This window comes from Hyla sarda, chromosome 7 (genome assembly GCF_029499605.1).
Source record: "Hyla sarda isolate aHylSar1 chromosome 7, aHylSar1.hap1, whole genome shotgun sequence".
NCBI lineage: Eukaryota > Metazoa > Chordata > Amphibia > Anura > Hylidae > Hyla > Hyla sarda.
The window spans coordinates 93,910,605-93,937,665 of record NC_079195.1 but is presented as its reverse complement, the minus strand read 5'-3'; the positions used below and the strand labels follow the sequence as shown (position 1 = coordinate 93,937,665).

General features: G+C 42.5%; 1 protein-coding gene across 4 annotated transcripts in view; it reads left to right on the top strand.

Annotated features, from left to right (window-relative positions):
- PRKG1 (protein kinase cGMP-dependent 1) overlaps nucleotides 1-27,061 on the top strand; it is a 1,084,726-nt gene that overhangs the window by 184,451 nt on the left and 873,214 nt on the right. Inside the window, exon 1 of one of the 4 annotated variants that reach the window (XM_056530018.1) lies at nucleotides 1,718-3,349. The exons of 2 other annotated variants lie outside the window; for them this stretch is intronic. In XM_056530018.1, coding sequence (XP_056385993.1) covers nucleotides 3,042-3,349 — 308 coding nt within the window. In that variant the 5' untranslated portion in view covers nucleotides 1,718-3,041. Of the gene's footprint in view, nucleotides 1-1,717; nucleotides 3,350-27,061 lie in introns of those variants that run through there. One more of the 4 variants, XM_056530019.1, reaches the window with a different exon arrangement.

Below are 27,061 nucleotides of genomic sequence, written 5' to 3'. Positions count from 1 at the left end.
TATGTTATAGTCCTGGACAACCAGGGGGAACTATGGTATACAGAATAGGGGATTACTGTCTGATTGGGGGGTGTCTGAGACGCTGCTCGGCACCCAGACTCTTCTCATGCGCAGAGTGGTGACCGAGTGTGGTGGTCGACCCCCCCCCCCCCAAATCTCTATGGGACAGCTGGAGATTCAGCGTTCATGTATCTCCAGCTCTCCTATAGAGATGCATGGAGAGGGTGTGTTGGGCAGGAGATCCCTGGGGTCCTTATCTCCTATTCAGTGGATAGGAGATAAGTACCGGAGTTTCCCTTTAAAATGCCATCATTTTTTAGGATGTTATGTTTTTCCTGACTTTTTAGATGATGTGTTTTAGTACATGTCTTGTCTTCTATGCATTTTTTCCATAAAAAGTTATGTGATTTTGTTAGATCACATGAATTACTGATTTTACTTTGGGTCAAAATACACAACCTTCATTTAAAGAGTACCTGTCACCAAACTAAACTTTTAATATATTGTTCCTTATGTAATTATAAGGTACTTTGATATTTACTTGCTGTTAAAAATCACAACCTTTATATGTTTTTAATGTGATTGCAAATATGGCCACTAGGTGGCTCTGTTCTGTTCCCTGCGCAAATCAAACAGTTAGTTTGGTCTCCTACTGGCCTGGCAGGAGACCAAACTCACAAAGTGCATGCAGTGCATGGTGAAGCACAACTCTCGCAGGTTTCAGTGACGTTGGGTCTGCTGGGGAACACCCACTTTTTCCTGCACAATGTGAGCAAGGGTAAAGGCATGATACACAGCTTTTTAAAGCTCGGAATTTTTTTTACGGGCAGGAGGGGTGTTAGGAGTAGTTAGGGAGTATAATCTGACTTAGTTTAGAAAATATGGTTTGATGACAGGTACTCTTAAAGGCTAGGTGCACCCTGTGTTTTTTTACCCCTCCGCCCCCCCCCAAGTATGACGTATTTGTCATATGTATACATCCTAAGTTTTTGTCATACGTATACATCCTAAGTTTTTGTCATATGTATACATCCTAAGTATTTGTCAGGCATTCCCTCTGACCTATACCTTTGGCAGACATTTCTTAACGCAGTGTGAACCTAGCCTAACATACATTCTTAAGCAGAAAATTGATCTTTGACAGTGTACTTGGTAGTATTATGAGTTATAGCTGATATTCTCCACCAGTCACATCCTTTATCAGTAACCAATCAAGTACACTAAATACAGTGGTCCCTCAAGTTACAATATTAATTGGTTCCAGGACGACCATTGTATGTTGAGACCATATCTCTATGGAAACCTGGTAATTGGTTCTGAAGCCCCAAAATGTCATCAAAAATTGGAAAAGGTGAGGTATAAAATAAGTAGATATCTAATACAGATAAAGCAAGTCCTTCCATATAAAAGTAAGAAAGATCTGCTGGGAGCTGTAAATCACTGTCTATGTCAGTGTTTCCCAACCAGGGTGCCTCCAGCTGTTGCAAAACTACAACTGCCAGCATGCCCGGACAGCCGTTGGCTGTCCGGGCATGCTGGGAGTTGTAGTTTTGCAACAGCTGGAGGCACCCTGGTTGGGAAACAATGGTTTATGTAGGGGACAGGAGCTTCTTCAGGGTCCTATACAGTACACACTGTGCCAAATGGAGCCACCTTTACTTGTTGTCCAAAGGAGCAGCTAACCCTGGCACAGGTAAGGAGTAGTACAGAACTTGTAGTTCCTCCCTGTACTGTAGGGGGCGCTACCAGATAGCCAGACAGTGCATACACTTCAGTAATTCAGGTGTTTTACCAGTAAAATGCCCATTCTGATTGGTCAGATCCTCCAGTTGTGACATATCTCACAGATCCGGACTGTCCGTAGCATTGTATGTTGAGTCTGGCTTCAAGTTCCAATGGTCCAGAAAAAAAAAAAACATTGTATGTTGAAACTATTGCATGTTGAGGCCATTGTAAATTGAGGGATCACTGTAGTTACTTCCAATCTCTCATGTATGTGATCATTTCAATCCCTGCTGTAATGGCCAGTAGACACTCTTTGCTTTTATACTTTCTTTGTATAATCTGCAGTCTGATGAGGAATGATGTCATCTACTGAACCTCAGGAGTTCAATTGCTGGGAGCTAGAAAGAGCTCTGTTGCAGAATATCGTGCAGAACAGGTCCAAAACCTTTCTATTGATGTGTTATGGATTGAAGATGTAAAAGCATACTGAAGAGGTGGACTTAGTATGAGCAGAGGTATAGCATATGATGGGATCAGGAGCATTGCATACAGAGCTGTGCTATGACAGAGGAGACAGGGAGTGCAGTGCTGTGGAGGAGATGCCTGCACTCCACTCTCTACTCCCCAGAAGCTCCTATAGACACAGCCCCTCTCTGCCTGTCTCTTGCTCCCTCTGTGCCTCTTTCTGACGCAGATAACTGGAAATCACCCTGTACCAGAGCTCAGCTCTCTGTAATCGTAGTCATCCTGACAGAGGGAGGGATTTTTTAGTTGGAGATCGTGCATGCAAATGTTCCCTGGCTCTGCCTGTGACTGCTCTGCCACTCTCTCTAGTAACCATCCTGGTGGACATCTACTTTTCCAGCAGCTGACACTTTCCAGGACCTCAGTGTGGTGGTGACCTGTAGGCACTGGTAGCCCAGGGGGTGCTAAGGAATTCCAAGCACCAAGGAGGCATCTGTTTACCATTGGAAAAGGTGGATCTTCTTCAGCATTAGGGACCATCCTCGTTAGTGTGAAGACTGTGATTCATACCAACAAAGGGGTCTTGGGGAACCGGCTCAGGATTTTTTATTCACCACGGATACAAATACCTTGGCGGGGAGCTGGGAGTCGTCAAGGAGGGTTGACCGCGGACGCAAAAGGGAACTTCGCTGTTGAGTGAATAGGGCGTCCGCGCGGGGATCAGGACCTGTTGTGCGCAAAGTAAGTTGGAGAAAGTAGGAAGCGGCTGATCCTGATCTGGAGGGGGGGTTGAAAGCACCGGGAAGACGACGAAGGGAGAAGAGAAGGCAGCAGGAGCCCCTGCCGGGAATATGGGCACATTGCGGGACTTGCAGTACGCTCTGCAGGAGAAGATTGAGGAGCTCAGGCAGAGGGATGCTCTCATAGACGAGCTGGAGCTGGAGTTAGATCAGAAGGACGAGCTCATCCAGAGATTGCAGAATGAGCTGGATAAGTATCGTTCTGTGATCAAACCTGCAACCCAACAGGCTCAGAAACAAACTACCAACACCTTAGGGGAGCAGAGGACCAAGAGGCAGGCTATCTCAGCTGAGCCCACTGCTTTTGACATCCAGGATCTCAGCCATGTCACTCTTCCTTTCTACCCCAAGAGCCCACAGTAAGCAGCAATGTGTCCTTGTAGCATCCTGTCTGTGCTAGTTGAGTGCTCTCTGTATTGTCTCTGTCCATCCACCTGTGTATAGACGACCTACTGCACCTTCTACTTTCCATTTCTGTTTCCATCCTCTGCAGTAATGTATAACTAACACCTCTGTATGGGCTATTGTGCACATAACTGCACCCATCTATGTGTTGTTGTCAAATGTCCAGGTATGTGAAACTACACACTTTTCTATGTTTGAAATACAAAACAAAACGATGTGTTGTGTACAGAATATTGTGATATTGGTGCATTGTATCTCATTCTTCTCTTAGCCCGCCTCCCATTGTGAAAACCTGGTGTATAGTGTGACTACAGCCCTCATGGGGTTAAAAGGCATTATCTTGTGCAGGGAGTAGTTCACATTGAAGTCCTTAGTACAGTGGTGTCCAAACTTTCGCACTCCAGATGTTGCAAAACTACAACTCCCAGCATGCCCGGACAGCCGTTGGCTGTCCGGGCATGCTGGGAGTTGTAGTTTTGCAACATCTGGAGGGCCACAGTTTGGACACCACTGCCTTAGTAGAACACCAACTTATGCTTGAGGGATGATTATTTATTTCTGTGAATACTACTACTCTCAGTCTCCCATTTCTATTAAATCATAGTAATAGCAAGTTACCAACTATAGTGGAATAGGGTTAGACTGTGTTGTATGGACGCACATATCTTTCTCAAATACAATCCACACATGTTAAGAACATATTAAATAATTCAATTCAAACTAAGACATCAAAGATAACACAGTTCATCAACGTCTCCCATGTGGTTCGATTATCCAGTAGATCAAGAGGCGTGGGATCCGAATTATTCTAGGCGCTGAATGTTTCCATTCCCACAATCTATTATAAGGGAATAAGGAATTAGAGAATTGTTTGTTGTGCTGATGTATATATACACCCTACGAATCCACCCCCCCCCCTTTAGTCTTGTTCAAATAGTGTTTCCAAATTGGAGAGTTTGCATTGTATCCAAGGAACACAACTGAACAAGATAATGCATAAAAATTCTATTTCACCAGATGGGCTATGCTTATGAAAGTCCACTCGTCCTTTTATTTGTAAATAATGGGAGATTTTATCTGATATATATATATATATATATATATATATATATATATATATATATATGAGAGTTTGAACTGGCTTGTAACACGTGGGTTGGGCATTTGGTGAGCCTAATCTTCCTTTTACAGTTTCCATGATGTATAGCAAATAATGAATCATGGTGCATAGGAACATAGTGTTATAGATGTAGTAATACTATGGGCATCAAGGTAGATATATACCTTTACACACACGTCACCATACTTATAACTTCTGTCAAGGGAACTGAAAATTCCATTGCATTGGAAGATTAGGGTTAACCAAGGACATCCTGTAACAGTTTATAGATGATATTTTATTGGGCTGTAACTGCAAGCACGTGTAAAACAGAATCAGTGTTTCCCAAGCAGCGTGCTTCCAGCTGTTGTGAGACTACAGTATTTAGAGCAGTGGCTTCTATCCAGCTGTTACATAACTACAACTCCCAACATATATTTACAGCCACTGGTTGTTAGGATATACTATGAATTGTAGTTTTGCAGCATTGGTTAGAGCAGTGTTTCCCAAGCAGCGTGCTTCCAGCTGTTGTGAGACTACAGTATTTAGAGCGGTGGCTTCTATCCAGCTGTTACATAACTACAACTCCCAGCATATATTTACAGCTGCTGGTTGTTAGGATATACTATGAATTGTTGTTCTGCAGCACTGGTTAGAGCAGTTTTTCCCAAGCAGCGTGTCACCTGCTGTTGCAAAACTACAGTATTTAGAGTGGTGGCTTCTATCCAGCTGTTACATAACTACAACTCCCAGCATATATTTACAGCCGCTGGTTGTTAGGATATACTATGAATTGTTGATCTGTAGCACTGGTTAGAGCAGTGTTTCCCAAGCAGCGTGCCTCCAGCTGTTGCTAAACTACAATATTTAGAGTGGTGGCTTCTATCCAGTTGTTACATAACTACAACTCCCAGCATATATTTACAGCCACTGGTTGTTAGGATATACTATGAATTGTAGTTCAGTAGCACTGGTGAGAGCAGTGTGTCCCAAGCAGCGTGCCTACAGCTGTTGATTAACTACAGTATTTAGAGCAGTGGCCTCTATCCAGCTGTTACATAACTACAACTCCCAACATATATTTACAGCCACTGGTTGTTAGGATATACTATGAATTGTAGTTTTGCAGCATTGGTTAGAGCAGTGTTTCCCAAGCAGCGTGCCTCCAGCTGTTGCTAAACTACAGTATTTAGAGTAGTGCCTTCTATCCAGCTGTTACATAACTACAACTCCCAGCATATATTTACAGCCGCTGGTTGTTAGGATATACTATGAATTGTTGTTCTGTAGCACTGGTTAGAGCAGTGTTTGCCAAGCAGCGTGCTTCCAGCTGAAGGCATGCTGCTTGGGAAACACTGGGTTATAGAATAGTAACCTGATGGCACTAAGGCATTCCTACAACACATACTGTGTGACCCATCTATACGGAAACACACACTCGCACATGCACACTGTGTGTGACTCATTTTCCGCTTTTACTTCTTCACACCGCATTCAAAGTCACACTTAGAGGTATTACAGGGAACACATGGAGTCTGAAAATAGGAGCAATTGCTATCAGTATGCTGTCAACAGCAAACAGGAGAATCACCTCTCAGTAGGTTAACAGGTGGAAAACCATAGTCATTCTGCCTGGAAAAGATAGGAGCATCAATTTAAAAAAGCAAAAAATCAAAAAACTATTTTCTGATCATGCCTACCGTAACAGAAAAATAAGAGAAAAATATTATCTTCCATTTATAAGACCAATCTGCCACACTTGGAAATTTGGGGCTTCTAAGCTTTTTTTCACACAATGAGGTTCATCAGATTCCTATATACTTAGCCAGCGCTGAATGCAGTTTATATAATCACAGCGTGGGTTGGCCGAATACGTTCCCTAGAGAGGGTGATAAAATCCTTAAGAATTAAGCTCGAGCAGCGGGGACAGTTTATAAAATCCTTGGGGATTGCCAATGTCAATCACGGAGAGAATGCACTGCCACATTTACGCTGCCTCTTATGCTTTTATTAGTTTTTTCTTTTTTTTGTGCAGTATCTCCCATATCAGTTAATATGTCAGAGTAGCGTGTGGATAAAATATAATATGGAAGCATATATATTGTTGCAATGCAATCATTTATGTATCTCCGGTCTAGTTTGTATACTCCTATTTGCATCTTATATAGCCTATGCCCTTCTTTATTTTATATTAAAACACCACCTTTAGGATATGATTTCCTGGTAGGATTGATGGCAGGAAACAGTTTATGTTCTTATTGTTACTGTTAGCTGATTCCGAGGCATGACCATATTTTGTTCCGTCTGCCTAGCAATGGAGGTTATGCCTGGTTCCCTAGCAACAGGAGGCTAACACTGGAATGTTGTGCTCTGAGGCATGGAATGATCATATTCCTATACACTTCTCCATTCTATATACCCTGTCTGTTGTTCGCCTATCATTAGTACTATCTCCTTTTCTCCTTGCTGACTCACCCATCTGATTTTATTCCGCAATTTATGTTAGGTGACCCCTGTCTTTTCTTATGCCCTTTTATAGTCACGTGAGGCTCCTTACTGATCCGTTGTTTGGTTTAGTGTTGAGCGGCATAGGCCATATTGAATTTGCGATATTTCGCGAATATATGGACGAATATTCGTCATATATTCGCGAAATTCGCATATTCGTTATATTCGTTTTTTTTTCCGTATATGCGAAAATATATGCGCATATGCGAAAATATATGTGCATATTCGCGAATATTGAGCCCTCCCTTCTTTAATGGTATAGGGAACTAATGGGCTAGTGCAGTGGTCTCCAACCTGCGGACCTCCAGATGTTGCAAAACTACATCTCCCAGCATGCCCGGACAGCCAACAGCATTTTTGTATGTCGGGGCCATTGCATAAACGGCTATCCGGCAGCACTGATTTCTTCAGCTGCCGCCGGATAGCCGTTCACGGTGCCCCGTGTGGTCCGCTGACTATCACTTACCTGTCCTCGGGGCTCCGGCGCGTCCTCTTCGGGATCCCCTCCACCGTCGGCACTCTCTATCGTCGTCATCACGTCGCTGCGCACGCCGTCCCATCATGCAATAGGAGCGGCGTGTGTAGCGACGTGATGGCGGCGACAGAGAGCGGTGACGGAAAGCGAGGATGCCGGGGAAGCAGAGGCCTTACTGGAGCGTCGGGGACACCCCGACGACATCCAGGGCAGCGGTGAAGAGCAGTGACGGTTCGGAGCGGCAGGGACAGGTGAGTACAACTTCCTATACCAGTGGTCTACAACCTGCGGACCTCCAGATGTTGCAAAACTACAACTCCCAGCATGCCCGGACAGCCGTTGGCATTTTTGTATGTCGGGGCCATTGCATAAACGGCTATCCGGCAGCGCTGACTGCTTCAGCTGCCACCGGATAGCCGTTCACGGTGCCCCGTGTGGTCCGCTGACGATCACTTACCTGTCCTCGGGGCTCCGGCGTGTCCTCTTCGGGATCCCCTCCACCGTCGGCGCTCTCCATCGTCGTCATCACGTCGCTGCGCACGCCGTCCCATCATGCAATAGGAGCGGCGTGCGTAGCGGCGTGATGGCAGCGACGGAGAGCGAGGATGCCGTGGAAGTAGAGGTCTTACCGGAGCGTCGGGGACACCCCGGCGACATCCAGGGCAGCGGTGAAGAGCAGTGACGGTTCGCAGCGGCAGGGACAGGTGAGTACAACTTCCTATACCAGTGGTCTTCAACCTGTGGACCTCCAGATGTTGCAAAACTACAACTCCCAGCATGCCCGGACAGCCGTTGGCTGTCCGGGCATGCTGGGTGTTGTAGTTTTGCAACATCTGGAGGTGCGCAGGTTGTAGACCACTGTCCTATACTATACATTGCACGGATCCCTCAACATACAATGGTTTCAACAAACGATGGTCCATTTGGAATGGATTACCATGGTATGTTGAGCGACCACTCTAAAATGGAAGCAAGTAGTTGTTCTCCTGTCTTGGTTCCGTTTTTTTAATGCCTATATGAAAATATTCTAGCGTCGCTGAAATCCTTTTATCAGAGTTGAGTGAGATGATTCATGAATATAATTTTCCTTTATGAGTTCAGTAATAAGCCTGACTGTCTCGCAAAGGACCAAAGAACCATAAACTGTGAATACAAAGACACGTTGATATTCAGGATCTCCTATGTCACATTGCTCGTATTTTTCTCATTTGCCTGTCATGTATTTATATCTTTTGATCCTATCAATGAATTCACTGCCGGCAAAACATTTAAAGGAAATTGTTTTTTCTTTTTTTTTTTGCTATTCTAGAGAAAGCATCTAACCCAGGTGTCACGTATAGTGCACAGTACGAGTTTATACAGAAAATTGTCCATTTGAAAGAAAGGGAATGTTCCTTTCAACCTGTTCCTCAAAAGGTTTTCTCTGTACAAACACGAATCATTTGAAATTTCTAGACATGTTTCTTATCTTAAAGGAAAACAAGTCTCGAAATATGAGCTTCACCAGGTAATGACTTTGTGAAGTCCATTCTTTGAAGTCTAGGGGGGAGATTTATCAAAACTTGTCCAGGGGAAAAGTTGCCGAGTTGCCCATAGCAACCAATCAGATCGCTTCTTTCATTTTTCAGAGGCCTTTTCAAAACTGAAAGTAGTGATCTGATTGGTTGCTATGGGCAACCGAGCAACCTAGACAGCTTTTGATAAATCTCCCCCTTGATCTTTAAGCAAAGTTTCACTATTGGATGAATGTTTCTTTGAATAAAGATATTTTGGAATATGTATATTTACAATGGGGGGGGGGGGGGTATTTATCAAAGGATTTCTGTGTTTTTGTTCACGTAACTTTGGCGCAATACTTTGGCGCAGTGTCTTTATGTGCCAAAGTTTGGCGCATCTTCTCCACTGTCATTTTTACAACTTTCTCAAAATCACACGGTCCTGTGTGTGATTTCAACTTTAGTCAGTAATTCATCATTTGCGCAAATTTTGGAGCAAATCCCGCTTTTTGGGCGTAAATCCCCGCCAAGAAATTTTGCACATGGAAAACACACTTACCAACGTCAGAAAATGTAAAGGCGTCAAAATACATAAAAAAATTATTTTTTGTGAAAGCAGCGACGCCTCCAGGGCTGCTCAATACTATCCTGCGACATAGTTGTCTCTGAGGAACCTTCACCCTCCGTTGAGCCAGCATTGGATATGGCCGCACAGGTTCAGGAAAGGTAAGCACTAAAGCAGTGGTCTCCAACCTGCGGACCTCCAGATGTTGCAAAACTACAACTCCCAGCATGCCCGGACAGCCAACGGCTGTCCGGGCATGCTGGGAATTGTAGTTTAGCAACATCTGGAGGTCCGCAGGTTGAAGACCACTGCACTAAAGTAACGGGAAAAAAAACTACTCAAATTGAAAATAAAATCCATTTCACATGGTGGCTATAAACCCCACAAAAGAAAATAACTCACGTCGCTTGCTGATATATTGCAGGAGAGACCCCGAAATGGCTGCTCTACAGGTTAAAATACGCGTCCTCTGTGGTGGTAAGTTCTGTGTAAAAGGCGCTGTGAACAGCTGATTTCAACATTTGAGCCAAAATTACTAACAACTTGCACCAAATGATAAATTTGGGGCATGTCCACGAAAACCAAAGTGAAAAAAAGAAGGGTAAAAAGAAACTGTCAAGAGCCAAAATTGATAAATACCCCCCTATATGCTTATATTTTGTATGATATTAGTCCAAAATAATTGCTGTTAAGATCACATATCTGAAAGTGGATTCTCTAAAATGAAAACCATTTGCCGCAGATTGAGGCATGGAATCCCTTGGTCTGTACCCTTAACCAATTTAAGGAGATATGGACTTTGGTGGTTGGGGTATACATCATAGCCATGGTTTGGTGGTAGTAGTGCTGATGGAGTTGTGGGGTGGTCAGGAACAGAGCTGAGGGTAGATCGCTCAGAATGTAACAACTGAGAAAATACAATGGAAGCATAGTGGCCACAGCCCGTACTGCCTGATCTTAAAGTGGCAGCTGGTTGCCCCATATATGGTGGCAGTATAGGGGCCTACAACTATATATATGGGGGCAGTAAAGGGGCCTACAACATGACTCAAACCAATAGGGCCATAGTGGAAGCCGGCAGTTTGAGGCACAAAAGACGCATCTGGGAAAAGATGCTTTGGATATGGATAAGTAACAATACACCTCCCCAAAAAGTCTCTTTCTTTATCTGGATTAGGTTAGAAATTCAATGCCAATCCAGCTTAGAGAAATGACAGCCCTTTAACTCAACCAGACAGTTCTGAACTCAACAGAAGTGGGTAACTGTTTTTAACTGGGATTTTCCATACCCAGGCAGATTACATACGGTCTTTAAGCATCCTCCTTTTTTTGTAACAAAGAGGAATCTTGCCTCACCAACTAAAAAAAATTTCCAGGGACCTCAGTGGGCAGTCTGGCCAGACGGACATTTAGTAGGTAGGGAATTACATCTAAGCTAAGCTTAAAACACTAAAGAGCTCATACATGGAAATGGACTGGAACAGTACAATGGTTTATGTTAGCCTAAGGAATAGGTGATCAATAAAGGAGTACTCCGGTGCAAGAACACTTATCTCGTATCCTTTGGATAAGTGTCTGATCATGAGGGGTGGGGGGGTGTTTGACCTCTGGGACCCCCCACGATCTCCTGCACGGCACCCCAGCAGTCCCCAGGAATGGAGCGTGTTGACCCTTCAGTTGAACCCCAAAGCCGCGGCTGACAGACCCCCTTCATGTATCTCTAAGAGAGAGTTGGAGATACCCCAACGCTGTATGTCTGGCTTTCCTGTAGAGACATGGAGGGGGCATGTCGGCAACAGCTTCTGCACAGGGGATAAGTGTTCCTGCGCTGGAACACCCCTTTAAGGCTGTGTTCACATCCAAAGCATATACAACTCCTGCAATGCACAGATGCGATCTCTAAAGCCTAAATCATCTGCAATCGTATCTGTGCATGGGCAGGCACAAATGTATTTACTACTAATGCCATCACAGACCTGATAGTAGTCAGCTAGCGACTATAATCGGGTCATTTTTGAGCACATTCGACTCTTGACTTCACTAGCTGACTACAATTGGGTTTATGCCGGCCAATGTAGAGAATGCGTCCATGCCTGTCTCGTGCCTGTCCGTGCGCAAATATTATTGCAGCCGACTGGAGCTTTACAAATCATATCTGTGCATTGGAGGCGCTAATCGTGATGTAAAAACGGCCTAGTAGAAGTGAGACATAAAAGAATGCAAGGATTGGTGTAGAGGCTTATGCCCAGATTTATCGATCTGTTGGAGACAACAGTCTTGCTTTGCCCAAAGCAACCAATCATAGCCCTGCTTTCACTTTACAAGAGCTCTTTACGATATTACAGTCATGCTGTGATTGGTTGCAGATTGATGAATCTGGGCCTTAAAACGCACGATAACAGGAACTAACTACTTGCCATCAGGGAAACAAAGTGTTGTGGAGAAATACAGAAGCTAAATAGGAAATACAACTGACTGCATGGTCAATGAAGCAGGGAAAGAAACAGAGAATAGCAACTTTAGGCAATTCAGACATCTGCAAAATTCCAGTAAATATTGTTGCTTGGCCACTTGTTTGGCAAGGTAAAGTACATCCACAGGCAGAAAAGCAGGCGCCCCGCTGTTACAACCAATTATCACTGTTATGATCATTTCCCGAAAATTTTCAGAGTCAAAGAAATCCTGTAATCTTTACCCTTAATCCTGCAGGTGGATGTGAACTTTGCTTAGGGGTATTCCCAAGTTTTGGTCTGCCAAAATGATTTGGTAGCAGTAGTGCTGGTGGCTTAGTCAGTATAGGGTTATCATCAAGAGATCAGTCAGAATATGACAATCCACAGGACAATGTGGGATCATAGTTGGGAACAAATTATTACCTTATATACTCGAGTTTTTCAGCACGATTTTTCGTTCTGAAAACGCCCCCCTCGGCTTATACTCGAGTGAACTCTCCGCCTGTCAATCCCTTCTCAGTGGTCTTCAACCTGCGGACCTCCAGATGTTGCAAAACTACAACTCCCAGCATGCCCGGCCTGTCATCATCACCCTGTCATCACCCCCCCCCCCCCTTCATCATCTCCGCCTATCAATCCCTTCAATCAGTGGTCTTCAACCTGTGGACCTCCAGATGTTGCAAAACTACAACTCCCAGCATGCCCGGACAGCCATCGGCATGCTGGGAGTTGTAGTTTTGAAACATCTGGAGGTCTGCAGGTTGAAGACCACTGCCGGGCCTTTTATCATCTTCCAGACCCCCCTTTAGTTTTCTACTCACCTCCCCTCAGTGGGAAGCAAGGGTGAGCTGGTCTGGGCCATCTATGCTGCAGGGACCGTCTGGTGGGGAGGGTTAGTCTTTCCGGGCTGTCCATCTTCACCGGAAGGCCCTCTTCTTCGCTCTGGGCCGGCCCCGGACTTGTAACATTGCCTTGACGATGACGCACAGGGACGTCCGTCTCTGCGCATGAACGTCCCTGTGTGCCGTCGTCAAGGCAACGTCACTAGTCCGGGGCCATCCCTGAGCGGAGAAGAGGGCCTCCCGGTGAAGATGGACAGAAAGGAACGACTAACCCTCCCACCGGACGGTCCCTGCAGCATAGATGGCCCAGCCCAGCTCACCCTTCCTTCCCACCTAGGGGAGGTGAGTAGAAAACTAAAGGGGGGGTCTGGATGATGACGAAGGCCCAGCAGTGGTCTTCAACCTGCGGACCTCTAGATGTTTCAAAAATATAACTCCCAGCATGCCCGGACAGCCGATGGCTGTCTGGGCATGCTGGGAGTTGTAGTTTTGCAACATCTGGAGGTCCGCAGGTTGAAGACCACTTATTGAAGGGATTGACAGGCAGAGATGATGAAGGGGGGTGATGATGACGGGGGTCTGGATGATGATGGTGATGATGGGGGTCTGGATGATGACAGGGTGATGAGGACGGGGTCTGGATGATGACAGGGTGACGATGATGAGGGTGTTAATGACGGGGGTCTGGATGATGACAGGGGTGTATGATGTATTTCCCACCCTAGGCTTATAGTCGAGTCAATAACTTTTCCTAGGTTTTGGGTGAAATTAGGGGCCTCGGCTTATATTCGAGTTGGCTTATACTCGAGTATATACGGTAGACAGATAAGCCAAAGGAGAGTCAGAGACAAAACCAAAGTCAAGACCAGGATAACACTAGATAATATAACAAGGGTTGGAAGGTGTATTTCCCTTTAATGGTCTATTCACACATACAGGATCCTGTGCAGATTTGATGAGCAGGATTTGTAACTGCAGATTAGAAGCTGTGCTCAGTCATTTAGTTTACATTGAAATCTGCAGCAGAAAATCCTGTGCATCATCTGTAGGCCAAATTCTTTGGTAACAGGACACTGTTTTGTGCAAATATCAGGAGGGCTAAGATAGAAGGTAAAGGAGTAGCTGTAGTGTCCAAATGTCTACCAACAAGACAAATACACTTTCTTGGACAAGCGTGTGAGTTGGGCAAGGTGAGTAAGTTGCATTTTGCTTTATGTCAGCCACACTGGTTTTGTGCTGTTTCTGTTTTTTACAAACTGAAATGTTTTGTGGCAATATTCTCCAAACCCACAAATAAAAGCTGTTGCATTTCTTTTTGGTGATATTCACCTCTCCATATTTCATTGGCGTCCAGGGGGTCCTTACTGGTATTTGTGGCTAATCTGTTTTCCGCCCCTTGCTGTGTCAGTTTTCTAAGTAACCACACTTACCTTTGCACTCTAGCAATGTCCTTCTGCCTATGCCTGTGTATTCCTCGTCTGGTTCGTACCCCTGGCATTTTTGTTGGACTATGTTCTCATCCTCTCATTCATTACAATCATTTACTGCTTTCCTTTGACAGCTTCTTTCATTGCCACTGCCACCATTCTGAAGGCCATGGCCTGGGAATCTAACTAACAAGGTCCACAGGGGTTAATATTGAAGGCACTGCTCCCCAGATTATCCAATGCCCAATTGCTTGCAGCTCTAAGGATTGTTTTTTGGATGAGATATGTAACGTGGATTCTGTAAAATTGGTATTGTTTTCACATTCATTTACGGCAAAATGACAATAAGTAATCATGAACCTCCCATATTAACATTCCCTCTGCCTATAGCTGGCTTATAAGTCACCATTATATTACTCCAATGGATCAAAAAATATAGCAAATATTCAAAATAAATGATATTTTGTGTATACAGGCAGACCATTATGTTGGCATAGTAACAGACTGCTAAGAAGATTTATGTGTAGCCTTGTAATTAAAGCGTACCTGTCAGATCCTAAAAAAAGAATATATATATATATATATATATATATATATATATATATATATATATTAGATTTGAGTAGCCGTATTAGTCCAGTCCTATAACAGGACGATTTATGGCCCATCTTAGTGTGAATTCTCCACATCTATTGTCTTAACCCCTGCATATTTGTGAGATGTAACCTGCGTCTTCTACTTGTGAGCTTAGATTTGCTTTGGACTTGATAAAGGGAGGAATCCCAAAAGCTTCTCTCTACAAAATTCTGTTAGTCCAATAAAAAAGGTATTACAAGATACTGCAATCTTTTTTTGATTTGCATATATATATATATATATATATATATATATATATATATATATATATATGTTACTCAGTACCTAATCCTGACCATTGCCTATATTTATTATAAAAATATTTTTTTAATTAGCTCGCAGTGTTATAAATTCTCTTAGTGGAAGGGGGTGTGTCCCTCCCTTGTGGTGGGAGATGATTGGTGTGTCTGCTCATGCAGCCTTGTCCATGAATCATCCCTTGTCCATGACTCATCCCTTGTCCATGACTCATGGACAAGCTGATGCTGCTGCAGCACTGGTTAGTATCCCAGTAGGTATGGGAACCCCTAGTGATGGGATTTTCAGGAGCCTGCTTGCTTTCTTTATTAAATATTCAAACATAAAAAAAGCTAATTAATAAAGGTCTTTAATTTAATCAGTAACAACATATAAAAAAGTTTTTGGATCTGACTGTACCCATTTAAAGGGATACTCCACTGGAAAACTTTTTTTTTTAATCAACTGGTGTCAGAAAGTTAAAAAGATTTGTAAATTGCTTCTATTAAAAAAATCTTAATCGTTCCAGTAATTATTAGCTGCTGTATGCTCCACAGGAAGCTCTTTTCTTTTTGAATTTCCTTTCTGTCTGACCACAGTGCTCTCTGCTGACACCTCTGTCCATGTCAGGAACTGTCCAGAGCAGGATAGGTTTTCTATGGGATTTGCTCCTACTCTGGACAGTTCCTAAAATGGACAGAGGTGTCAGCAGAGAGCACTGTGGTCAGGCAATAAGGAAATTCAAAAAGAAAAGAACTTCCTATGGATCATAATATCAGCTGATAAGTACTGGAAGGGTTAAGATTTTTTAATAGAAGTCATTTACAAATCTGTTTAACTTTCTGGCAACAGTTGATTTAAAAAAAAGTTTTTCAGTGGAGTACCCCTTTAAGTCTTTATTTGTCATACTTCTGAAGACAGCCTGAATTACATACCAGAGCTACATTCTGCTGGTTGTTATTACCAGCTGGTTGTAATAGGCAATTAACTTGTTGATTGACATACCCCTAATGGTATGTTCACGCTACGGAATTCCTTCGGAGTTGGGCTCTAGAATTCCGCAGTGTGACCCTTTGCATTAGTGTGATTAGGTCTTCTGTGGAACCGTTCACACTGTGGAATTTCAGCAGCAGAGAATTTTGGCGGAATTCCACGTGCACTGCATTGTCAATGGTGACAGCGCAGGACCGTACAGTCCTACCGCCAAAGAATTAGAGCGTTGGCCACCAGAATTCTGTGAGTGAAGATTCCATAGTGCGAACATACTGTAACATGTTTCCTCCATACAAGGGGGAAGATGATGTGTGTCGTCTGATGTAAATACAACATTTCCAGAATATATATGGCTTGATCAAGCTGTGTATACATCTTAACCCACTATGGATGTCTAGGATATTTCAGGTTAGACGTTTACAGAATTCTTAGGCTATAATATAGGCTATAACTCAGGCCCTGAACAACATAAGTAATGTAATATATTTACAAATTAATTATGTAGATTAACTCCATATATGAACCATAAATGGTGTTCAGACATTCATCTTCCCCATAGACAAATGTGCGCTTGGGGGAGGGTTCATGTTAGAAGAATGCATCACCATCCCATCAAGAGGATTCATCAAAGAGAAATTCAAATGTCTATTTTTACATTTCAAAACTAGAACAGTATTTCAGACATCAAGTGGAAGTTAAGGAACATTATTGTCCTATTTAAGTTCATGTGAGCTGCAGTTGCTATGACAGCCAAAGATGCAGCATATTACGGTATTTCTTAGATTGGATTAAATATTCCAGCTGACTTTATCTGCACTGCAGGGTACATTTCTTTGTTGTATCCCAGTAGGGGTGCTACTTATTTCCTTTCTTCCACGTTTTCGGCACATTGACCAGTAAACAGAGATAAGTTTATTCCCCGTGGTTCACGTCGCATAAAGATTTTTGATGAGACAATCATTCGGATTCTTGGGAAATTGTAACTTGTGACAAGGAAGTATTTTACGGATTTACATGGTAAAATGCACTGCAATAAAACTCCATTAACACAGCACTTAGGGGGTATGGAAATCTCATAAATAGGGAATATCATAAAAAATTACCTGATAGTCTGGCACTTGTGAAGTGATTGTAAATGATGAATTCATTAATTCTAGTTAGACAACGTGTAAGTGGTAGTGCCAAACTAGATAATGCCAGAGCTGGCATCATCACATTGAAGTTGCAACCTGCCAGTCATGGTCATGGCTGTATATATATATATATATATATATATATATATATATATATATACAGCCATGGCACCCCTGAAATTTTCCAAGAAAATGAAGTATTTCTCACAGAAAATGATTGCAGTAACACATGTTTTGCTATACATATGTTTATTCCTTTTGTGTGTATTTTAAATAAACAAAAAAAGGAGGAAAAAAGCAAATTGGACATAATGTCACACCAAACTCCAAAAATGGGCTGGACAAAATTATTGGCACCCTTAACTTAATATTTGGTCACACACCCATAGGAAAAAATAACTGAAATCAGTGGCTTCCTATAACCATCAATAAGCTTCTTACACCTCTCAGCCGGAATGTTGGACCACTATTCCTTTGCAAACGCTGCAGGTCTCTCTTATTGAAAGGCGCCTTTTCCTCAACAGCAGTTTTAAGATCTATCCACAGGTGATCAATGGGATTTAGATCTGGACTCGTTGCAGGCCACTTCAAAACTCTCCAGTGCTTTGTTGCCATCTGTTTCTGGGGGCTTTTTGACGTATGTTTGGGGTCATTGTCCTGCTGGAAGATGCAAGATCTCGGACGCAAACCCAGTTTTCTAACACTGGACTGTACAGTGCGACCCAAAATTTGTTGTTAATCATCAGATTTCATGATGCCTTGTACACATTAAAGGCACCCAGTGCCAGAGGCAGCAAAAAAAAAAAAAAAAACATCATTGAACCTCCACTATATTTCACTGTAGGGACTGTGTTCTTTTCTTTGTTGGCCTCATTTTGTTTTCAGTAAACAGTAGAATGATGTGCTTTACCAAATAGCTCTATCTTGGTCTCATCTGTCCACAATATGTTTTCCCAGAAGGATTTTGGCTTACTCAAGTTCATTTTGACAAAATGTAGTCTTGCATTTTTTTTATGTCTCTGTGCCAGCAGTGGGGTCCTCCTGGGTCTCCTGTCATAGCTTTTGATTTCATTTAAATATCAACGGATAGTTTGCGCTGACACTGATGCTCCCTGAGCCTGCAGGACAGCTTGACTATCTTTGGAACTTGTTTGGGGCTGCTTATCCACCATCCGGACTATCCTGCGTTGACACCTTACATCAATTTTTCTCTTCGGTCCACGCCCAGGGAGATTAGCTACAATGCCATGGGTTGCAAACTTCTCGATAATGTTGTGCACTGTGGACAAAGTCAAATCTAGATCTCTGGAGATGGACTTGTAACCTTGAGATTGTTGATATTTTCCACAATTTTGGTTCTCAGGTCCTCAGAGAAGTTCACTTAGTCTTTGCATTGTGTGTCTGTGTGTGCCACACTAAGCATGGACAACAGAAAGAGGAGAAGAGAACTGTCTGAGGACCTGAGAACCAAAATTGTGGAAAATATCAACAATCTCAAGGTTACAAGTCCATCTCCAGAGATCTAGATTTGACTTTGTCCACAGTGCACAACATTATCGAGAAGTTTGCAACCCATGGCATTGTAGCTAATCTCCCTGGGGAGTTTAAAGGAGCATTACATGCTGTATATATTGGATCTGCATCTGGAAAAGACAGCTCGCAACAGTCCAGACACAGAGTGACACGTTTCAGTGGATGTGTCTGCAAAAGGCGGACATGTCTACTGAAACGCGTCACTCTTTGTCTGAACTGTTGCGAGCTGTCTTTTAAGTAAAGCCTCAATAAAGCTAACATTTTCTATATATTTAGATTCTATATTATTAGAATTGTACTGCATGTATTTCATCTTTTTATTCTTTCACTAATTTGAGAGTAATATACATCACAGCTGTAGAGGGTAGATGGAAGTATGAGGGGAGTATCAGGGGAGTCTGGCAGAAGCTTACTCCCTCCTATCAATATTCATAATGCATGAACACTTGGCCAGGCTCATGTGTATGGATGATTGGGAGAGATAGTTGTCAGCCAAGTGAGCGCTCAGCCAACAGCTATCTGAAATGTCTGGTTAGGTTGTCTTCTGTACAAGGCCAGTTACTATCTTCTATACCAGAACCAGTTATGTTTTGCTAAATACTAGTCATTGATAAAATAACAAAAAAACTGGATGTAACAGGAGCTAAGACGAATGTTCACATGTACGGAAGGAACTGCTGTCCATCAATGATCAATGAAGGAAAGCTATCACATGTGTATGGGTTCCTGTAGATGCATTAGATCATGAAAAACGGTCAGGGGTCAATGACACTATGGAATCTCCGTCCGAAGATATTCTATCTGTAGCGGGCGCCAGTGTTAGGAACAGTTGGAAATGTCTCATCTTCATAGACGGCAACGTATTTCACAGCAAAACAACAAACAATAAACATGTTTATTTTTCAGCATGCCCTGATACAGCCTGTGGCTCATCAGCGGCCCCAAACTAAAACTACAACTCCCAGCATGTTGGACTATATAGTAGTATGTAGTATAGGTCAGTGTTTCCCAACCAGGGGTGCCTCCAGCTGCTGCAAAACTACAACTCCCAGCATGCCGGGATAGCCGTTGATGGGAGTTGTAGTTTTGCAACAGCTGGAGGTGCTCTGGTTGAGAAACACTGGTATAGTATATGGTGTAACATTCTTGGAGTTGGAGTATTGGTTGGATAAATACCAATCACTGCATTGCCGGTATTTATAATATAAAAATACCAGCAGGGTGGCCAAAATACCGGCTGTGCAGGTAAAATACCAGCCTGGTGGCAACCCTGCTTGTTTAGGTTCACTAAGAATACAGTCAGCAGAATATACCATGGGAACACTGGTGCAAAGTCCAGGAAAACCATTCCTCCATGTTCATTACATTTGTTCTCATATATTTCCACACCTCCATTGCATTACATATGTCACTGATAGTAGCAGGTTTTATTAAGTTTTCTACTTCTTTAACCCCTTGCTGACATTGCAGTTCAAGCAGATGTCCGGCATTAACTTTTTATATACAGCGATCAACTTTTGTCTAAAGTGAAAGTGAAGGCTTCCCAGCAGCTTAGTCGGGCTGATCGGGACCATCGTGGTAAAATCGCGATGTCCCGTTCAGCTAGAACGCATCAGTAGGGGCTTTACTTGCCTTCTCTGCATCCAATCGGCGATTGATTGCTCTAAGCCTGAAATCCAGGCTTGAGCAATCAACTGCCGATAACACTGATCAATGCATTGCAATGCAATGGCATTGATCAGTGTATTGAATCAATGTACTGCATGTTATAGTCCCCTATGGGAGCTATAACATTGCAAAAAAAAAAGTGAAAAAATTAAAAAGTTAATAAAGATGATTTAACCCCTTCCCTAATAAAAGTTTGAATCAGCCCCCTTTTCCTAAAAAAAAAAATATAAACATATGTGGTATCGCTGCATGTGTACATTTCTGAACTATAAAAATATATTGTTAATTAAACCGCACGGTCAATGGCGTATGCGCAAAAAAATTCCAAAGTTCAAAATAACATATTTTTGGTCACTTTTTATACTATAAAAAAAAAGCGATCAAAAAGTCCGATCAAAACAAAAATGGTACCGATAAAAAATTCAGATCACGGAGCAAAAAAATGAGTCCTCATACTGGCCCGTACATGGAAAAATAGAAAAGTTATAGGGGTCAGAAGATGACAATTTTAAACGTATTTATTTTCCTGCATGTAGTTATGATTTTTTTCATAAGTACGACAAAATCAAACCTATTTAAGTAGGGTATCATTTTAACCGTATGGACCTACAGAATAAAGATAAGGTGTCATTTTTTACCGAAAAATGTACTGCGTAGAAACGGAAGCCCTCAAAATTTACAAAATGGCGTTTTTTCTTCCATTTTGTCGCACAACAATTTTTTTTTCGTTTCACCTTAGATTTTTGGGTATAATGACTGATGTCGTTACAAAGTAGAATTGGTGGTGTAAAAAATAAGCCATCATATGGATTTTTGGGTGGAAAATTGAAATGGCCATGATTTTTAAAGGAGAAAAAAAACTAAAGTGCAAAAAACGGAAAAACGCTCAGTCCTTAAGGGGTTAAAACTCTCTAATGTAGCCTAGGAAAGCTGCTCCTTCTCCTCCTTCCACTACGTTGGCAGTTACACAAGAGCCCGAATGTCACCATAAGAGAAAAATTGTCTTTATAAAATAAATAACAGCAGATTAACTGAGAACATATATGGAAACAAGCGTTGCGCTGCGTGTGAGGTGTCCCAGCTGTGCTTGTAGACCAGCCTTGTGTATTTCTTCTACCACTCGCTGTTACCCTTCTGCCCTTGGAATGATTTTGACTCATGAGACAGCAGTCAGCATAGAAGGTATTATTAACAATCAGCGTCCATAATGCCTCTCTTTTCTGTCGCTCGCTCTTACATCCTGTGGTGTAAGGTTATTCTCAGGCTTCTGGTCTAGCTGGGAACTGCTCTGTGCTGTGTCTCTAGGGAGCAAAAACTTAGCTATAGTGATATTTTATCCTTTTAAGGGAAATAGCCGGAGAGGGAGGCTGCGGAAAACGAGCAACACCCAGTAAAAGAAACAGAATTGTCACATTCATCTTCCACCCAAACACAAGACTGGAACAATTTCAGCACAGTGCAAACATTTTCATGTCATTTCCAAACTTTTGTAATTAATGACTGCGTTGCGAATGTGGGAATGAGGATAACAGTGAGGGGGAGTGTGGAAATGACATGCTGAATTCTAAGCAAACTTTCTGTTCCTTATCTAGGCCAAACGAAATTATTTCTGTGTTGGAAAACAAGTGAGGGGCACGCGAATCTCGCTGCCAACTTATCTCTCTTTTCACTGCGGCTGTAAGCGTTTGATAAATGGGTAGACATTACTAATTGTTTCCAATAGTTATTTTTTAAATTAATCATTATTTCCTTCAGCACAGATTGGCAAAGCACCCTCATCCATATCACTCTATATGAGCAATGCCATATTTAATATAATTGCAAATACTTCTGATGACTGTAAGCTCCTTATGATCAGGGTTAATGCCAAGTTCTTTTATTTTCTTCTTTCCCCCCACTGAATGAATTATGAAAATATATTCTGCAAAGGAGAAGAGACATGGTTACTGTGCCTAGAGAAAAGAGGGTATTAATTAAAAGGAGTTCGATGCTCAGACAAATGCATTCTTGATAAGGCAGGTTGGTTACATGTTTAGTCCTACATTGTTTAGAGTGGAAATAGTGTAAAGGTTTTTGCATAATTATTTGCTTGCTGAAAAGCTGCTGGTATGTGCTGGAAGCAACACCTTACTCTGGGCGCCGATGCAGCTAAGAATCGCCTCTGTTTTCCATGCAAAGTAATATCCGAGTCTATGAAATCCCTTCAGAACACTTTCAGCAAAATTTAAAATCAGGACAACTGCAGTGGTACAGATTTATATATGCCTGTACCCGGGCCTCAAAAATAAATAAAATAAACTCATACATACCTTCCTACGAGCCCCCGTTGGTCCAGCACCGGCCTCATGGTCCGGCAGTGCTGACGTCATTCCACTTCCTGGGGACGGGGACGCTGCAGAGCCGTCGGCGTATCACCGGCCGTAGCGATGTCCCGCCCAGGTCGGTGATAGGCTGAGCCCACTGTCATGTTAGAAGCTGGCCAGAGCTCCTTACATGACAGTGGGCTCAGCCTATCACAGGCCGGGGTGGGACATCGCTACGGCCGGTGATACGCCGATGGCTTTGCGGTGTCCCCGTCCCCAGGAAGTGGAATGACATTAGCACTGCCGGACCGTGAGGCCTGTGCCGGACCAACGGGGGCTGGTAGGAAGGTATGTATGAGTTTATTTTGTTTATTTTTGAGGCACGGGCATATATAAATGTGTACCACTGCAGTTGTCCTTTAAGATCACTTCCATACCGTATTTTACAACTATGTGTAAATAATGGTTACATGACTCGGAGGGTGCAGAGATCATGGGTGCTGTATTCTGGTCTTTACTGCAAACACCGGCAGCAGCCTACATGGCTGCCTTTAGAACCACTTTCATGGTATGTTTACACGTAGTGTGTATGGATTTCATGCTGCAGATTTTACGCTTATAAAAGGGCAGACTTGGAAACACAGTTGTAAAGTATAGCTACCTTTTTACAGACAGAACCAATCCACCACTGATGCTTCAGTTTTGGAGTTTTGTATTGTAGTTTACCTCATCGCTGCCTCAACTAAGGTGCCCATACACTTTAGGCCCTTTTGACACAGACATGCCCCATCGGAGAATTATTTTTTTGTGCCTTAACGGACATTCTTTTTGACAGGGCACAACGGGAAACAATGGGTCCCGACAGATCCCATTTACTATTATGGGGTCCGTCAGGTGTCCTTGTAGCAGGAGGAAAAAATGTTACATGATATATTTTTTCTCCCGCTATTTTTCCCCGGGTTCCTCGACGGACGTCAGACTGCCATGTCCGAACTGCAGTGTGAAAGAAGCCTTAGACTAAAGGAGTATGGGAGCCTACTGATTCTCCTCTGACAGATGATGTCGATGGAGAGAGGGGTTAGGAATGCTAGATTTGTGCTTTACAACCCTTTTTTCTCAGAGACATAGGCCGGCGCCAGAGCATTTTGGCTATGGCTTACTCCTCTCCATTAAAAAAAAAAAAAAAACATGAGCCATACGGAATACGGAATATTCATGTGTATGAGAAGGTTGAGAGAATGAACATTTAGCTATGACAGTTATTGAGAATGTATGGCCACCTGCAGACAGCAATGACAGCTGATACAGAAAATGGCTTTATCTGTGTAGGAATCCACACCTTAGTGATTTCAATCGACAACATATAATACTTCATTTCTCTGCACAAGTAGTGAAGACTAGCCAGATGGTTCCTTCTGCAATAACATCTGATCACAGGGAGTGATAAAGGGATCACCAAAGGGGACATTCCCTTTAATGTGTTGGCTTCCTTTTATTGGATCAGTGTTACTGAATTGTCTTCTTTCTTTAAAGCAATCCAGTAATAGAGCAGGATAAAATGTAGTTTCCCTGTCTGTTCTGGTTTTCTCTGCTGAATTATAGACGAACTACAGTGTTCTGCTGATGGGTTTACAGTGCAATGCTGAGGTAAGTTGGAGCACCTGGATAACATGCTGAATGCTGTCGGAAGAACAAAAAGATAAAATCGGGCACTTGTTCTACTTCTGTCTCATTTGTGATGGACAACCGAGTTGTGTCCAACATGTTATTTTGTGTTGTGTTGCAGACATCCCTGTGGTATACAATTATGGTCTAAAATGGGCTTTTAATTAGGGATTAGGAGTGGTGTCTCTGCTGCATTGACTTCTATTAATAACCAGGCTTGGCTTAATACATTTACAGAGTGATCTGCCTCCTATCCTCAGCAACATGATCATAAAAGAAGTTGGAACAAGTTTAGAAGAAACTTACACACAAAAAAAAAGATCTGGCCTTCAAAGTACAAAAGTAGTACATTCGTTTGAAGACCTTCGGTACAGTATTCAGAAGCTTTTGAGTTATCCCAGTATCCTGCGGGATGTTAGGTGACAGACAGTAATGGCAGCCATTACGGTGCCTATAGGGAATGCCACCCAGCTTTCAGCAGACATTGAATGACGTAGAAATGTGCACAGCACATAAATCATGCACTAGGCAGAGACTGCCATACAGTGCTCCATAAAGCACCAAAATACAGAAATATTCTTGCCTAGAAGCAATATCTTAATAATATGAAATAAGAATAACTATAAAGCATACATACCTACATTATGGCGTTATAGAGTAAAATTGGTTCCTTATGTACATTGCAGAGGTCAGAGCTATCTCTGCTATTTATTAAATAAGTATTTCTTTGCTAAAATGTCAATTTGTTAAATGCCCTATTAGGCTTTGTTTAGTTTATGGGAGAGATAGGGGCAGGTTACTGATTTACACAGTGTTTTTCTTGCACATACCAGCTAGTCACTGAAATTCTGTCAATGAAACTCACCATCTGGAGCTGTCCAAACAAGGCAAGCTTTTTCTTTATCATTAGTGATCATTTCTGGGCAAAATGTATTGATTACCTCAGCAAAGGTCATCAATATCAGACCAGAGGGGTACTGACACCGGGCCAGAGCCACTTTGACCACATTCACAGTGAACAAGCAGGAAGCAGACCACTCCATACCGTGTGTACTAAAGATAGGTCATCAATATATTTTGTGCGGAAATCCCCTTGAAGGAGTACTCCAGGAACACTTACCATCATGGCCATAAATGATGGCACCCCTGAAATTTTTGTAGAATATGAAGTATTTCTCACAGAAAAGGATTGTAGTAACAAATGTTTTGCCATACACATGTTTATTCCCTTTGTGTGTATTGGAACTAAACCAAAAAAGGGAGGAAAAAAACAAATTGGACATAATGTCACGACAAACTCCAAAAATGAGCTGGTCAAAATTATTGGCACCCTTAACTTAATATTTGGTTGCACACCCTTTGGAAAAAATAACTGAAATCAGTCGCTTCCTATAACCATCAATAAGCTTCTTACATCTCTCAGACAGAATGTTGGACCACTCTTCCTTTGCAAACTGCTCCAGGTCTCTCTTATTGGAAGGGCGCCTTTTCCCAACAGCAATTTTAAGATCTCTCCACAGGTGTTCAATGGGATTTAGATCTGGCCACTTCAGAACTCTCCAGCGCTTTGTTGCCATCCATTTCTGGGTGCTTTTTGACGCATGTTTGGGGTCATTGACATGCTAGAATACCAAAGGTCTCGGATGCAAACCCAGCTTTCTAACACTGGGCTGTACAATGTTACCCAAAATCCATTGGTAATCCTCAGATTTCATGATGCCTTTCATATATCCAAGGCACCCAGTGCCAGAGGCAGCAAAACAACCCCAAAACATCATTGAACCTCCATCATATTTCACTGTAGGTACTGTGTTCTGAAATCAGTCGCTTCCTATAACCACCAATAAGCTTCTTACACCTCTCAGCCGGAATGTTGGACCACTCTCTTCCCAACAGCAATTTTAAGATCTCTCCACAGGTGTTCAATAGGATTTAGATCTGGACTCATTGCTAGCCACTTCAAAACTCTCCAGCGCTTTGCTGCCATCCATTTCTGGGTGCTTTTTGACATATGTTTGGGGTCATCATTGTCCTGCTGGAAGACCAAAGATCTCAGACGCAAACTCAGCTTTCTGACACTGGGCTTTATATTGTTACCCAAAATCCATTGGTAATCCTCAGATTTCATGATGCCTTGCACACATTCAAGGCATCTAGTGCAAGATGCAGCAAAACAACCCCAAAACCTCAATGAACCTCCACCATATTTTACTGTACTGTATTCTTTTCTTTGTAGGCCTCATTCCGTTTTCGGTAAACAGTAGAATGATGTGCTTTACCAAAAAGCTCTATCTTGGTCTCATCTGTCCACAAGACGTTTTCCCAGAAGGATTTTGGCTTACTCAAATTCATTATAATGTTGCGCACTGTAGACAAAGGCAAATCTAGATCTCTGGAGATGGACTTGTAACCTTGAGATTGTTGATATTTTCCCACAATTTTGGTTGTCAAGTCCTCAGACAGTTCTCTTCTTCTCTTTCTGTTGTCCAAGCTTAGTGTGGCACAAACAGACATACAATGCAAAACTAAGTGAGCTTCTCTCCTTTTTATCTGCTTTCAGGTGTAATTTTTATATTGCCCACACATGTTACTTGCCCCAGGGGAGTTTAAAGGAGCATTACATGCTTGAAACA